Raw genomic sequence first — 13,727 nt, 5'->3', positions numbered from 1 at the left:
GTTGATGGCAATGGGAGAGAGAGTTTGATAACATGCTCAACCCCCTCACACACACTTCTCGATGGAGGAAGCCGTATAGTGGCAGTGAAATGTTTTCGATTCGTAGATTCTTTTGTTGTCTGTGGCTGTGTGTGAACCTAAAGCTGGCATTTGAATTAAAAATCTAAATTTTACAATTGTTTTCAATTGATTGCAACTTTTAGCTCAACACTCACTTATATATCATTCGTATCGTATCGAGTTTTTTCTTTTCTGTTTGCTACTCACTTGAGCCGAGTGTTTTCCATTGTTTTCTTTTTTTATTAGCAAGTTGTGTTGCTTATTTTTTGATTTTCTAACTTAAAACAAAAGTGTTTTCTTCGTCCGCGATGTTTGGTTGTTGGTTGGTAGGCGATTACTACGTTTTCGAATGTTTTTTAAAAACAAAATTACATATATTATGTGGTTGTTGTTATTTTATAATTAGATTGTACACAAGATGTTTTTGCTACCAATCATTTGTATCATTAATAATCGAAAAACGAACGTTGATGTTGGTTGTTTGTTGTTCCTTCTTCTATACTTTGCTTTCTCGTTGCCGTTGTTCTTGCTACACGACGTTTGTCGCAAGATGCTGTTGGCATCTCACAACTCAACCCGCAAACAATTCTCGAGCACGAAAAAAACAGGACGAGGAGCGACTGCTTAGAAGGCGAAGAGCAGCAGGAAAGCCATCATAAGACAGAACAGACCCATAGCCTCAGACAGGGCGAAACCCAAGATGGCATAAGAGAACAGCTGCTGTTTCAACGATGGGTTTCTGGCATAACCGATGATGAGGGAGCCGAATACTGATCCGATACCAGCACCTGTCGTATTGGTTGTCATAGAAAAAGGGGAGAAATAGGTTAATTAAAAAATGAACAGATAACAATAGGAAGTGAGTTGAATAAACTTCGGCAAATGCCGAATTCAAGGCATTCACTTAGCATATTGACCAAGTGAATACAATGGTATTGAGATGGTGAATTGGAGTTGCAGTCATTTGTGTCTTTTTAACCGTTCATCTGTAGTCAGTCACAGATTAGTCTGAATTGAGTTCTGCGCACCTTTAAAAGAGGTTTGCAGCAAGCACATCGCACTTAAAATGCTGGTCACGAAAGATTTCAATGCAATGCATCTTAAAAAAAAGGAATTGCAGAATTTCTGGTACTTTCGTCTTGTGATTGCACAAGTTTCCTGCTAGGAAATGAAGCTCAACCAATAGCTTTGACCAAATCTCAGACCTTCCCGAGGCGTATGTTAGGAGTAATCAGATACTCGTTATGTGTGCCCCAGATGCTAGATTGTAACTGACTGGCGATGAGCGGTATAAATCCCAAATGATGAACCTTATTTATCAGACAGATAAGACATATATAAATGTAGACAAAGACCAAATACGAACCGGAACCAGCGACACCGACTGTTGCAGCACCAGCACCAATGAATTTGGCAGCCGAATCAATGTCACGCGTGACTGGCGAGGTCTGGAATGACCTGATCTGTGGCAGTAATGCAACGGGGGTTGTGTTCTGAGCGGCCAAAGTTTGGCTCTGGCTGATGACGGCGCTGCTCAATGGTCGCAAGTATTGCTTGGAGTTGGCGAGGAGCTACAAATTGGAAGTAGAATAAATTAAATTATGTAATTAGCCATAATAGTAGTTGAGTTTCGATTGAGATCAAAAAAGGAAAAAGTTGTCTAATTATTGCCAAGTTATGCAATGAGTTAAGCAACTTTGTTGTTTGTTTTTGTTGTTGTCATTTTGCTTGGGCGGCTTTTAAGCACGTTGCTCCAATCTAATCCCCTAATTCTGATAGTTGATATTGAGTTTATTGAATTTAACTGCAATTATATATTATTAAAGACAATATGTATACAGAAAATAGCTTGGAAAGCTTTCACCGGTTCTAACCTCAACGTGAAGCATTAACTTAACACTGAACTGATTATACAATATTTTTTAACTTCTTAGCATTAACTTCAGACTAAATACATAAATAGCTATATTGTTTTTCTACTATTAAATAGATTCAAATAGCTTTGCAATTGCATTGTAATTATTTTATAATTGCAAGTCTTTTTGTGGCACATAACCTCAAAGTCGCCATCGAACTTATGTAACTGTATGTGTTTTCCATTGGAATTCAAAGTCACCACACGTCGAGCCAAAGGTTTTTTGCTCTCTTTACAACGAAAATCAATGCGGCAAATGAAAATTATGTAACTAATATATAGCACAACTTAAATTTTTCTTTTTTGCATCTCCAACGAAAGAAACTACATGGAAAATGAAAACTTACCACGGTCCTGGCAACGGGGGCAATGCGAGAGACTGTCGACACGAACATTTTTAATTGAATTTTAATCGGCGTTTCGCACAAAATTGAAGCAAGCGCACGGAGCTCTGCAAAAATAGATAGATTTGTTGTAAATAAATAAGTATTAAGTATATTAATTGTTGTTGCAAATCTAGTTGATGCCGCCGCTGCCTGCTCGCAATTCGCTGTTACGTAATTTATATAATAGTTTTCTGGCCTATTTTCGGCTATTTAAATGCAAAAATGACACGCTTTTAAATTCCTTTTTTAAAAATTTGTATTTACTTTTTCACTTGTTCAAGATTTTCACGAAGACTTTTTCTTCAAACTATTTTCTAGTGACGCAACGAATCTGCACACACACGCACACTATGCACTGTCAGTTCTCTTCACACGGGCGTGTGACATTTAAGTATATGTGTGCTGAGTGTGTGTGCATGTGCCGCAAGATGGCGACATTGATGAACACGTTTAGAAGAAAAATAATTATTTTCACTGATAACACTTTTTCACTTTTATCAACAATTGAGAAAAACTTTAGAGGTAAAAGATGAATTTTCAGCATTTTCCATTACGGGTGATTATTCAACCAGCGAGAGCAGGCAAGAGCGGGGGGCTCCATATTTTACATTTAGGCGAAATATCTCCGCAGAACTCACTTCGAACAAACCCTTAACAACAGTGGAACCGTATTAAACGCGAATTTTTGCTTTACCCTACGAATCGTCAAGCAAGCAGCCCAATCGTGGTGAATTGGAACGATATCTACATTCGTTGCGCGCGCACGAACGTTTTTCGATAGCAACGTACTTATCGGTTTTTTTAACCCATAATAATGGTATTACCGGTGGCTCTGGAGTTCAGTTGCAGCTGATGTGCTATATACCATAAAAATCGAGGCATACATTGATTTTAAAATCTATCTAATTTAATTTAAAGAAACGAAAACTATTTACATTCATTTAGAATAAATATGCTCTATATATTGTAAAAAATAATAATATAAAATATAATCACTTGCAATATTTGTAATGATATTTGTAATATTTTGAATATTTAAATAAATAATTCGATGCACTTCTTTGAATGCAAGCCTGCAGTGTGGTGAATTGGAAGTAGCCTTGGAAACCGAAGCCGGCAAATGTTAACAGCTATTAAATTATGAATTTTAACAATTTTTAATTGCAAAATTTTCCGTCAATATTTGTATTGATACTGCCCGTAGCAACGAGCAATTCATTTTTAAGAGAGTTTTAAATGCGACATTTTTTTGAGTGACTAGATTTAGACTGACAAAGTTAGGCGCGAAAATTTAAATATACATAAATGTTCTACATGTTTTTGTTTTACATTGTGTTTAACAAAAGAAATGTTCTAAATCTAAGTTTTTGTAAATTATAATAAAATGTTTAAAATATAAATATCTTTAAGAGATAATTACAGTTCGACCATATTGTCTTATCGATTGCATATCGAATATGCACTCAGCCCTGGTCCACATACAGCCACGCGTCGTGGTGTCGTCACATCGTCTGGGAATTTGAGAATCTTTAAGCCCGGCACAACCAAAACAGGATGCTGTGAGTAGTCTAAACAATTATAATTATCATTGCCTGCATCGTAAAAGTAATTTACACTACTAAAACACTGCAAATTCGTGTGTAAATGTCATTGCAGCCCTCAATTGCATAACAGCATTTTTGCATAAGTGTGCGTGAGTGTCGACAAGCCAGGGAGGAATCACACAAATACATACTAATCGGCGGATCGCTTCACAACCTCGACTGGCTCTACAAATCATAACATTAAACAAAACCGATAAAAGCTGCATTGATATTGAATTTTTGCGGTGTCAAATGCAAAAGAAAACGTAATTCATTTAGTTTTGACGGAGCCGCAAAATTGTTTGGTTGCAACCACTTATATCGATAGTTAACAGTATTTGTTTCAAAACAACTTTACATAACCACAATCTCTGTTATAGCTGTGTTATCGATTGTTAGAGACCGTGTTGCGGAGCCATTTACCAGCTGCTGTTAAATTCAACTTTGAGCGTTCTCAATGTTTATATCTGCCAAGTTAAAAAAGCCGGCTAAATCATCATATTGAACGCATCATTTACACACATTCTATTGTGCAAAAGAAAATTCAATATTTTGAGCGGATTACCGGACAATCGGAGGAAAGCAATCGTACGCCATCACTGTGGAATTAATTAATGCTTGCTGTTAATAACAGTTCAGCGGGCTGTTAAGTTAGATGCCAAAACAATAACAGAAAACTAACAGTGACCACATTACATAAACTCGCAGTGTAGTCAGTCAGTCGAGTGCGTCGAGTGATATGGCCGTGTTTCTGATCAACATCTGCAAATTTAATGGCTGTTTTAAAACATTTCCAAGTCTAAGCGACTTAATATCACACATTGAGGACACACATATAGGTAAGTACCGCAACGGGCAACAACAAAATGACCCATTAACAAGTGTAAAAGTGCTCAAAATATCAATGACAAACAACATTAATTAGTCGCGTGATATTGTCGGGGCGGCATCGTCTCGTTGTCGTTGTCATCGCTGTGTGGTTTGTTTATTTTATTTATTTATACACGAATACACACATACGAGTGCGTGCATATGTATTCGAGCCGCTAATGAATAAAAGGTAACAAAAAAACAATAAACCATATACAAAATTTGTGAGCGTGTTTAAAATTGTTGTTGCACTGCAGCCCTGAAATCAATTTTTTAGTTCGATAAAATAAATTGTGTTTGTTGTTGCAATGTGCAGCAGCAAATCTGCAGTGCAATGTACAATATTAAAGTGTGCCATGGAAAATCAATATGGCCAGGCCTTAAATACGCACGCACGTTTTATAATGCGTACGCGTCGTCGTCGTTGCCTTCAATTGAAGAAACAAGCGAGCGCATTCACAATAGGCGACAAGCCAAGCTGAATTACCTGTGCTCACACACACATACAACTCACCATGTACAGCATTCATTCTACACAATTACATGCAGAGAGCAGCGCATATATGTTTATGTGTGTGTGCGCTTGCTATTGGATTGGCAAGCAGCATGGGTGCGAGCGAGAGGGCAATTGAGTGGCAAGCAAAAACCAAAACAAGTAAAAAGCCGGTGATCCATTAAACAACAACACGAGAATGTTGCCTCAAGTGTATGTGTGTGCGTGTGAGTGTATGGGTAAGCCGCCAGCGTAGCAACATCTGTACCACACACAACCAAACAACCGGCAACAGCAACGAACGGCAAGTGAGCGCCCTTTTTTTTGCTGGTGACCTTAGTTTTTGTGCTTGGGATTTGAGCGCGTCTTTTGCAGGTGCAGCAGCTGCTCCTTCTTATATTTAGCTAGTCAAAAGTACGCATAATGTACCACAGCAAATAATGGTAATCAATTCTTGTCTAATACACACGTGTCCGATTACCTACATTTCACATTTGTTTGTGGGCATGGGAGGAGAAGCAATTAATCAAGTTACGTGAACTAAAGCGCCGGCTTGGGCTTCCTAAGCAACAACAAATGTGCTTTCTAATTTTAGCATCGTTGCTTTGCCCAGGTAAAGCATCGTTGTCAGTGTGTGCACATCAATGAGGGGGTGGAAAATCAATAAAATTAAGCTCAGTGTTGCCACTTGGCTTCAATGTGGCGACGAATGGGAGTGTGTGTTATATGTATAAGTGTGAGTGTGTGTGTTCACGCAGGGGTGTTGTTTTCAGTGGTGATGGGAATACATGGGGTGGTGGTAACACTGGTGGTGCTTTAACACAACAGCAGCTGTTTGTTATTCTTGTCGTCGTTGTTGTTGTAGCTGCTGCTGCTGCTGTTTTGATAACGGTCAGCAGTAAATGGCGTCGTTGGGGAGGTTTGGGAGTTAGACATTACATAAAGTTGGCAATGCTAATGGCTTCCACGCCCACCCACACCTCATACATATACGCATCTATATCTACATTTAGAATAAATCTATAAGCTTTTGCCCAACATTTTATCATCACGCAAGATTTGTGCTGCGTGCGCATTTACTTGATATGTATGCCGAATGTGTATAGTACATAATAAATGTATATACATATATAGTATGTACATATATGTAATATACATCATACGTAACTATGTATTTGCTGTATATATGTCCCAGTTGCCCGGTTATCTCGTGATTATCGCATCAACAACCTTCACATGTTCTATTTGCTTAACGGCAAGCGGGAGCTGGGAGTTATTTCTTCTTTCCTTTATTGCTCACTGTTTCCTTTGGCGCTGCCATGGCAACGTTTTAGCAGGCGAGAGACCTTCAAGTTTGTCCTTTGCACAGTTGCCAGGCACCTGTTGTGCACACAGACACACACACAACACATGTACAGTAAGTGTGTGAGAGTTACACAAGCCATGTAATTTTATCGATAACATGTGCACACGCTGCCAACTGCGAACTGCAATATGGCTTTCTGTATTTGCAATATGATTAGTCTTATTATGTACAATGACACAAGCCGGCACCAAACTTGATTATAATTGCAATTTACCATATTTTTTTCAACTTGATATTGTTTTCTCTAAGTCAATGACATTTGGCCCTTTTATCAAATTTCGATATGTTGACTTTTTGATTGGAATATTTTTGAGCGTCGAAAACAACATCTGTACTTACAAACACATATACACATATGTACTTGTTGTATGTGTGAGTGTGTAATTATTATATTATCTGGTACAAAATTCTGCAACAAGTGAATGACTCAGATGACAACGCAAAAGCAAAAGCAATAAGAATAACAGGAATATCAACAACGCAGCTTGTTTGTTTGTGTGAGTGTGTTGTGTGTTTATTTTGTTTTTCAAAATGTGAATGCATTTAACATTGCATAGTATATATGCTTCATATATACGATTTGCAGTTTATATATTCGTACTGGGTTCTAGTTGCTTATAGTATAGCTAAATCAAATTTGTTTAAGAACAAACACGTTGCTCACTCTGCTGGCTCGATAATTTGATAAACAACTGGTCAAAACAGTTGCAATATTGTCACCTAGACCCCAGACATGTGAGAGAAACAAGAACCGCGAGACAAGCGCCTGAGGTTATCAACTATAGCAAACAGCAACAACACCAACAACAATAACAAATCATAACAATAATGTATGCGAAAAATATTGTAAACTGATTTGACCGTAGCAAATGTCGATGCCGTGTTGTGCTTACACTACTGCAAAGTAGCGGCGAAGAGCCAGAGAGAGTGTCGGTGATAAGACTGCATTTGTATGTAGATATTTCATCAGCCAAAACACGTTTGTAGTGGCAATAAATTATTGAATAACACTCTAAAATATTATTATTGCTAGTACGTGTGAATGTGTCATCGATGTGTTGCATATTGTGCTGCCCATATTTTAATAATAGCAACAGATAACAAAATACGCACTTGGAACGGCCCTGTGCTTTGTAAATAAATCTATTGATATAATTTCTAATTTGCAGCATATGTTTCACAATTAAAATCGTTACTTGTGTGCAGTCAGGCAATCGCACATTGTTGTTATCGATTCATTCGTATGTGCGATGAGTAAGTGCGGGTGGTATGTGGGTGGTGCGTAGTCAGCCGCAACAGCGATAACAGCAGATGGTTGGGTGAGATATTTTCGATTACCTGTTGCGCTTGCCTATCGATTGAATGTCACTGCAGGGTGACTCAAGTGCATTTGAATTCAACAAAAAAATGAGTGCAGGCACAAAAGCTGGTTAGGTTACGCACACAAACAAACATATGTACAAACAAATATGTTTACGTATGTATGTGGAAGCTTTAGGCTTTTACATATCCATTCCATCACTGACTGATTAAGCAAGCGACGACAACGACGTCGAGCTTATGCTTGTCGTTTGTCGTTAGCCAGCAACTTCTCGATAAGATAGCCAACCATGTGCTTTACTCGTCTGTGGAGCAACCTCGCACCATCCCTCTGAACACACACACCCCTATGTACAATCATAAGACCCCCTATAGAATGCGTCAGCAGTCGCATTATAAACTGTAGCCAGTCGTTCAATGCATATACAATAAATTTTACATATGCGCTCACATTTTATTTATTTATTTTATTTTAACATTTCAATAATAAATACTGCTGCGCTGCTGTGCCTCCCTCGGGCTGTGTTTACGCGTTGTATAGAGATGAGAGTTATGAATCGTGCTTGGCACGTTGCAAGTGATAAACAGATATCCACACACCGGGATTCCAAAGTCGTGTGTGTGTGGAAGGTGTGTCGTGTCACGTTAACTCTCATCTCTAATGCCGGCTTCAGACGGCGTAAACTTGTTTCACTTGTACACTCATTATTTATTTGCAAACTTAACATATAAATGAATAATATAAAAAGTAAAAAAAAAATCATATAATTTATGGCCAGTTTGAAATGCCTTTTGGATTGCAGGTTCACATTTGCTTGCCCGCATTGCGTCTGAGAATTTAATTGGAATATTTAATGACTGTATTGAATATTGGAAATATGCTTATTGTTGTAATTTGATTCTTTACAGACTATGATCCTAAGGTGGTCGAGCAAAAGGAGCTGGCACAGCCCGCATCGCTGCCGTTGAGCTACGTGCTGCGCTTCATCTCCGATGATGCGCGCAAGGAGGCTTCCACATTCTTGTCTAACACCACCAACAACAGCAGCGCTAGCAACAACAACAACAGCAACAATGCTACCAACACTGGCAGCGGCGGCAACACTGGCAATGCAGAGCTCAAACGCAAACTGGCCATTAAGCATCATAGCTATAGCATGTCATCGTCCAATCGCAGCAATACGCCCACTGGTAAGTGTCGTTTAACTACAAGCTGATGATGAAAGCAAGCCTCATACATTTAATTTTATGTTTTACAGGCAGTGAAATGGACGAGGATGAAATGGTCGTTACGGAATCAGAGGATAGCAATGACTCTTGGACCACAGAGGAGTTTAGTTCGGAGTTCATAATGCGTTATGGCAGCAGGTGAGTTAACCCCTCTTTTTTCATAACTGCAATACCAGTTCCACACATTTAATGCGTCACTTTTGCAGGCATTCCGGTGGCGGCAGTAATGGCACGCCAGGCAATGAGAAACCGTTTGCGTGTCCCGTGCCCGGTTGTAAGAAGCGCTACAAGAACGTGAATGGCATCAAATACCATTCGAAAAACGGACACAAAAAGGATGGCAGGTGAGAGAGCATTCTTTGTAGTACATTTGATCACACTTCGAAACTCATTTAACCCATTCCAAACCGCAAATTTCACAGAGTGCGCAAGGGCTACAAGTGCCACTGTGGCAAGAGCTATAAAACGGCGCAGGGCCTGAAAAACCATGCGCTGCTCACACACAACACACAGCCGGAGAGCGTGCTCACCACCCAGCAGCTTGCCAATTTGACTGCAGCATCGGCGGCCGCTGACACAGAGCCAGTGACCCGCTGCAAGCCTGCGGTCAATAATGGTCTGGTCGGAGGCAACGGCGTGCTGACAAGCAATGGCAATGGCAACGGTTTGATCCAGCGCAGCAATTCACCTTCGCAGTCACTCGGCTCGCTGAGTCCGTCGAGTAGCAACATGTCGAGCAGCACCAGCACTAGTGGCCTTGGTGCTGGCAGCTTGGGCAGCAATAGTTTGTCCAGCACAGCGGCCACTGCCAGCAACATGTTGCAACAGCTCAGCAATGGCAACATTGTCACTGTGACGAATGTACCACAGCAGCAGCAGCAGCAGCAAACGCTGCCTCAACAGCAGCAACTACAGCAGCAGCAGCAGCAACAAATGAACATCGGCACACAGTCGCAAAACGCAAACGCGCCGACCGCAGCGACAGCAACAACAAACACAACAGGTAACAGCAACAACAGTTTAATGCGCAGCACACTCGGTTTAGTATCCATTAAAGCCAACAACAACCACAACAACAATACCGTTGCCGCTGTTGCTGGCGGTAACAACAATAATCCAAAGTCCGTTAGCAATTTAATAGCTGCCAATGCAACGGCCAACAAAATACTCAAGCTGGCCACTAATGTGGCCAACGGTGTGGACATTGCACAGCAGCATAAGTTGGTTGACAACATGCCCAAGGCAAACGGCAACAATGTCGCAACAACTGCTGTTGTTGCCAACAGTAACAACAACACACCCACTAAAATCACGCTGCCCAATTTGGTTAACCTTGGCATACTGACGCCGGCCACCTCGCCCACCAAGAACACACAGACCTTGACTTTCACCACAACAGCCGGTCACAATCTTCAACAGCAGCAGCAGCAACAACAGGCTCTGGTGGCCTCGCTCACGAGCAACATGCTGCAGCAGCAGCAGAAGCTTCCCAATGTTACCAAGACCAATATACTGTTGCTGCAGGAGCCCAACACGGTTACAACACATCTGATTCAATCGCCACCGCAGCAACAGCAGCAGCAACATGTGTTGCCCATCAGTCCCACAAGCAGCATTAGCAGCAGCAAGAGCAGCTCACCAACACCAACACATCAGCAGCAACAACAGCAACAACAACAACAGCTTCATCAGCTAACCAAGAACTCAGCAACTGTTGCTCTAAAGCAGAAGCATGTCATGACCAACAGCATTGCGTTGTCGGCAGCAACAAGTGCTTCCACCGTCGAGCCAATGGAAACAGATGAGTTGCCAATTGTGGCAACTGCAACAGATGCACTCGCTGACAACAGTCATGCTACGGTTGTTGGTGGCACAGTTGATAGCAAGGATATGCCGTCTTCCATAGCTGCGGCTGTCACTTCGGGCACCATCACTGTGGCGGCCATTGAAGTTGTCGGCGCTGGCGTTGTCAACACTGAAACGTAGCCTATACTCAAGAAGCTACTGATGCGTCGAAAGTGCGCTCTAGAATCGGCTGCGGCCCAACCAATATAATTAAAACAAAAAAAAAAAAAAAAAAAATCAAGCGCCGCTTCTCGTATACGAACCAGATCCAGAACAAAAACAAAACGAAACATTCTAACAATTTTAGCTATATACTGTAACAGAACATCTTTGTTCGCCACTGCTTAGTTTACTCATTTTTTTAGTTGGTTATTGTAACTTTAAGAGACGCCCTCGCCTGGCAAGAGGCGATAGAAGAAGTCACTCACCAAAACCCATTGGAAAACATTTCGTAGACTGCTTTTTTGCTTATAGACCAGAGAATTTCACTTATCTCTTACTCTGTATTATGTATTATGAAAACACGAATCGTAAAGATTGTGCAATATGATTTTGTATACATTTTTAGTTAGCGATTAACGTTTGATCTCCTCTTAATTTAATTAGACATGTATAAAAACACATATAGACGAAACGATTGAAAAACAAAACAAACAAAAATAACACGGAAATAATTTGAGAAAAAAAAAAAATCTTAACGAAACAAAGAACAAGCATAAATTGTAATAAAATGCAAATTTTTGAATTTAATTTTCAATTTAAATGATGAAACTTTTATTGTCAGAGGCAAATAGAAATTGCGAAACAAAAGTATTATTTATGATTTAAGCATTAGGAAAATGAATTTCACATATAGACACACACTTTATATATACTACATAAATATAAATATATTTAATTACATTTAATATTTTTTTTATGCTTAAACAATGGAACTTAGCATTAGCCACCGAACTCTCTCATTACATTTAAGTTGAACACAACACAACTGAAATCGTATTCCGAAACTTTCCACCTCTTGTGCAATATATATATTTTTTTGTTCTCGTATTTTTCTTATCTCGCAACTTTAACCCAAAATTTTGTTGTTGTCTTTTCGGTTTGTTAGCATTTTGGTTTTTATTTTATGATTTCGTTACTTCTTTTCCTTTTCTCTCTACCTATTGCAGAAACCTCTTACTCCTGCTCACACATCATCAACAGCAGCAATAGCAACAACAGCAGCGACAGCAGCAGCAAACAAACTGCAACTGCAGCAGCGACCGCGGTGACTGCTGCCAAATACTCCAGGCCCACTGCAACAGCGGCGACAACTGCCATCAAATCGTCAGCGACTGCAACAGCGACGACGCCCATGCAAATCTCGCCAACTTTTATTGAGCACAAATATTCCGCCCTGGCCATCAAAGAGAAATTCTTTTCGAATTTACGCGCTACCCGCAACGCATCAGCATCGTCCAATAATGGCGACAATCTGGCAGCGGCATCCGGCGGCGTTGTTGCAGATGCAACGCACACTGGCAGCGTCGGCGGCGGAGGCGGTGGCAGCGGCACCAACGCGGGCAGCAACATGTTGCGCGCTGTTGCTGTGGGCCAAATGTGCGCGCTGCAGAACGAGCACATACATCAAAATCTTTTCAAGAAAACGATCAATTGACAGAGATTAGATCGTCGGACGCTCAGTGCCGCATAGAGAGTTGGCTGTGATGAGAAGTATGTTCATGTATGTATGGAGAGCACTTAAAAAATGCGGAGCAAGAGGATTTGTCAATATGGCAGATGAGAGGAATAGACAGAAAAAGAAGACAAGGGCGCAAGATTGTTGCAGTTTCATATTTTATAGAAAACAAACAAGCAAACAAAACACACAAAACAAAATATAAAAAAAGAAAGAAAAAAAAAAACAGAAGAATAACACACACACATAAAAAAAGAAAAAAAAAACAATAACTACAGTATGTATACATGAATGTAAAATTCACATTTCAATAACTATCCAAAAGGCATATCCCTCAAAATTAAACAAAAACAGAAATCAATTAACATAAATTATATGATTGGCATCATGCACAACTCCCAACATGAAAATCCTGCTTATCTGAACACAATGCATTAGAAAAATATTCGAAAACAAAAGAAAAGAAAATACACTATCATGAAAATCATTAAAAAAAAAATATAACCGTAAAATTTAGTAAATAAATTTTTGAAGGTGTTTCTTCAACTAGTCATTATCGTAGTTAAATTAAATTTTTTGATTTATCACACACACAAAATTTGCTACCAGCTACTTTGGACATGTTTCCTTGCAGCTGGTATAACTTTATTAGAAATTCATCAATCGGCACAAAAAAAAACATAAACAATCATAAAACGAACCATGTTCTTCACACTAGCAAAATTTTTCGGTAGACACGAAATTTATCTCTTACTAAGAGATAAGTGTCGAAAGTAATTGATATGGTATGCAAGAAAAAATTATAAAATCGAATATGCAAGCAAATGTATTAGCTAGCTGCAAATGAAAAAAAAAATATAATGATTTAAAACGAAGGAATAAAAAAATAATATAGAGGTCTTAATGCTTCGCCGTTTCCGTTTCCGTTTAGAACCCACAATAACTCTGTAGTAGTTATAGTATTATATGATATAATATATA

General features: G+C 39.6%; 2 protein-coding genes across 3 annotated transcripts; one reads left to right on the top strand and one right to left on the bottom strand.

The window, feature by feature from the left end:
• Positions 1-410: 410 nt before the first annotated feature.
• Positions 411-3,155, bottom strand: LOC133839592 (ATP synthase lipid-binding protein, mitochondrial). Its single transcript, XM_062271209.1, has 4 exons — positions 3,000-3,155; positions 2,323-2,426; positions 1,427-1,631; positions 411-848 (listed from the first exon to the last, which is right to left on the bottom strand). Exons 2-4 carry the CDS (start codon positions 2,368-2,370, stop codon positions 685-687), a joined length of 417 nt encoding a protein of 138 aa, XP_062127193.1. The 5' UTR covers positions 2,371-2,426; positions 3,000-3,155; the 3' UTR covers positions 411-684.
• A 623-nt stretch (positions 3,156-3,778) lies between these two features.
• Positions 3,779-13,607, top strand: LOC133839557 (putative mediator of RNA polymerase II transcription subunit 26). 2 transcript variants are annotated; one of them, XM_062271161.1, is made up of 7 exons: positions 3,781-3,920; positions 4,018-4,783; positions 8,903-9,184; positions 9,253-9,361; positions 9,430-9,567; positions 9,646-10,226; positions 12,238-13,607. In XM_062271161.1, the coding sequence occupies exons 2-7, from the start codon at positions 4,684-4,686 to the stop codon at positions 12,723-12,725; spliced, it is 1,698 nt and encodes a 565-aa protein (XP_062127145.1). In that variant the 5' UTR covers positions 3,781-3,920; positions 4,018-4,683; the 3' UTR covers positions 12,726-13,607. The 2 variants fall into 2 exon arrangements, with proteins under 2 accessions (XP_062127144.1, XP_062127145.1); XM_062271160.1 differs by lacking the exon at positions 12,238-13,607 and having other exon boundaries at positions 3,779-3,920; positions 9,646-11,305.
• Positions 13,608-13,727: the final 120 nt, after the last annotated feature.

This window comes from Drosophila sulfurigaster, chromosome 2R (genome assembly GCF_023558435.1).
Source record: "Drosophila sulfurigaster albostrigata strain 15112-1811.04 chromosome 2R, ASM2355843v2, whole genome shotgun sequence".
Lineage (NCBI taxonomy): Eukaryota > Metazoa > Arthropoda > Insecta > Diptera > Drosophilidae > Drosophila > Drosophila sulfurigaster.
The sequence above is the reverse complement of the archived record's forward strand: the minus strand, read 5'-3'. Positions and strand labels throughout refer to the sequence as shown.

Excerpts from the sequence above, each read along its gene's own strand:
- LOC133839592 (XM_062271209.1), bottom strand. The coding sequence starts at position 2,370 with ATGTTCGTGTCGACAGTCTCTCGCATTGCCCCCGTTGCCAGGACCGTG. Across the intron at positions 1,632-2,322 it reads CCCCCGTTGCCAGGACCGTG|CTCCTCGCCAACTCCAAGCA; the intron begins GTAAGTTTTCAT and ends TCCAATTTGTAG. Across the intron at positions 849-1,426 it reads AGTCGGTGTCGCTGGTTCCG|GTGCTGGTATCGGATCAGTA; the intron begins GTTCGTATTTGG and ends CCAATACGACAG.
- LOC133839557 (XM_062271160.1), top strand. The coding sequence starts at position 4,684 with ATGGCCGTGTTTCTGATCAACATCTGCAAATTTAATGGCTGTTTTAAA. Across the intron at positions 4,784-8,902 it reads CATTGAGGACACACATATAG|ACTATGATCCTAAGGTGGTC; the intron begins GTAAGTACCGCA and ends GATTCTTTACAG. Across the intron at positions 9,185-9,252 it reads TCGCAGCAATACGCCCACTG|GCAGTGAAATGGACGAGGAT; the intron begins GTAAGTGTCGTT and ends TATGTTTTACAG.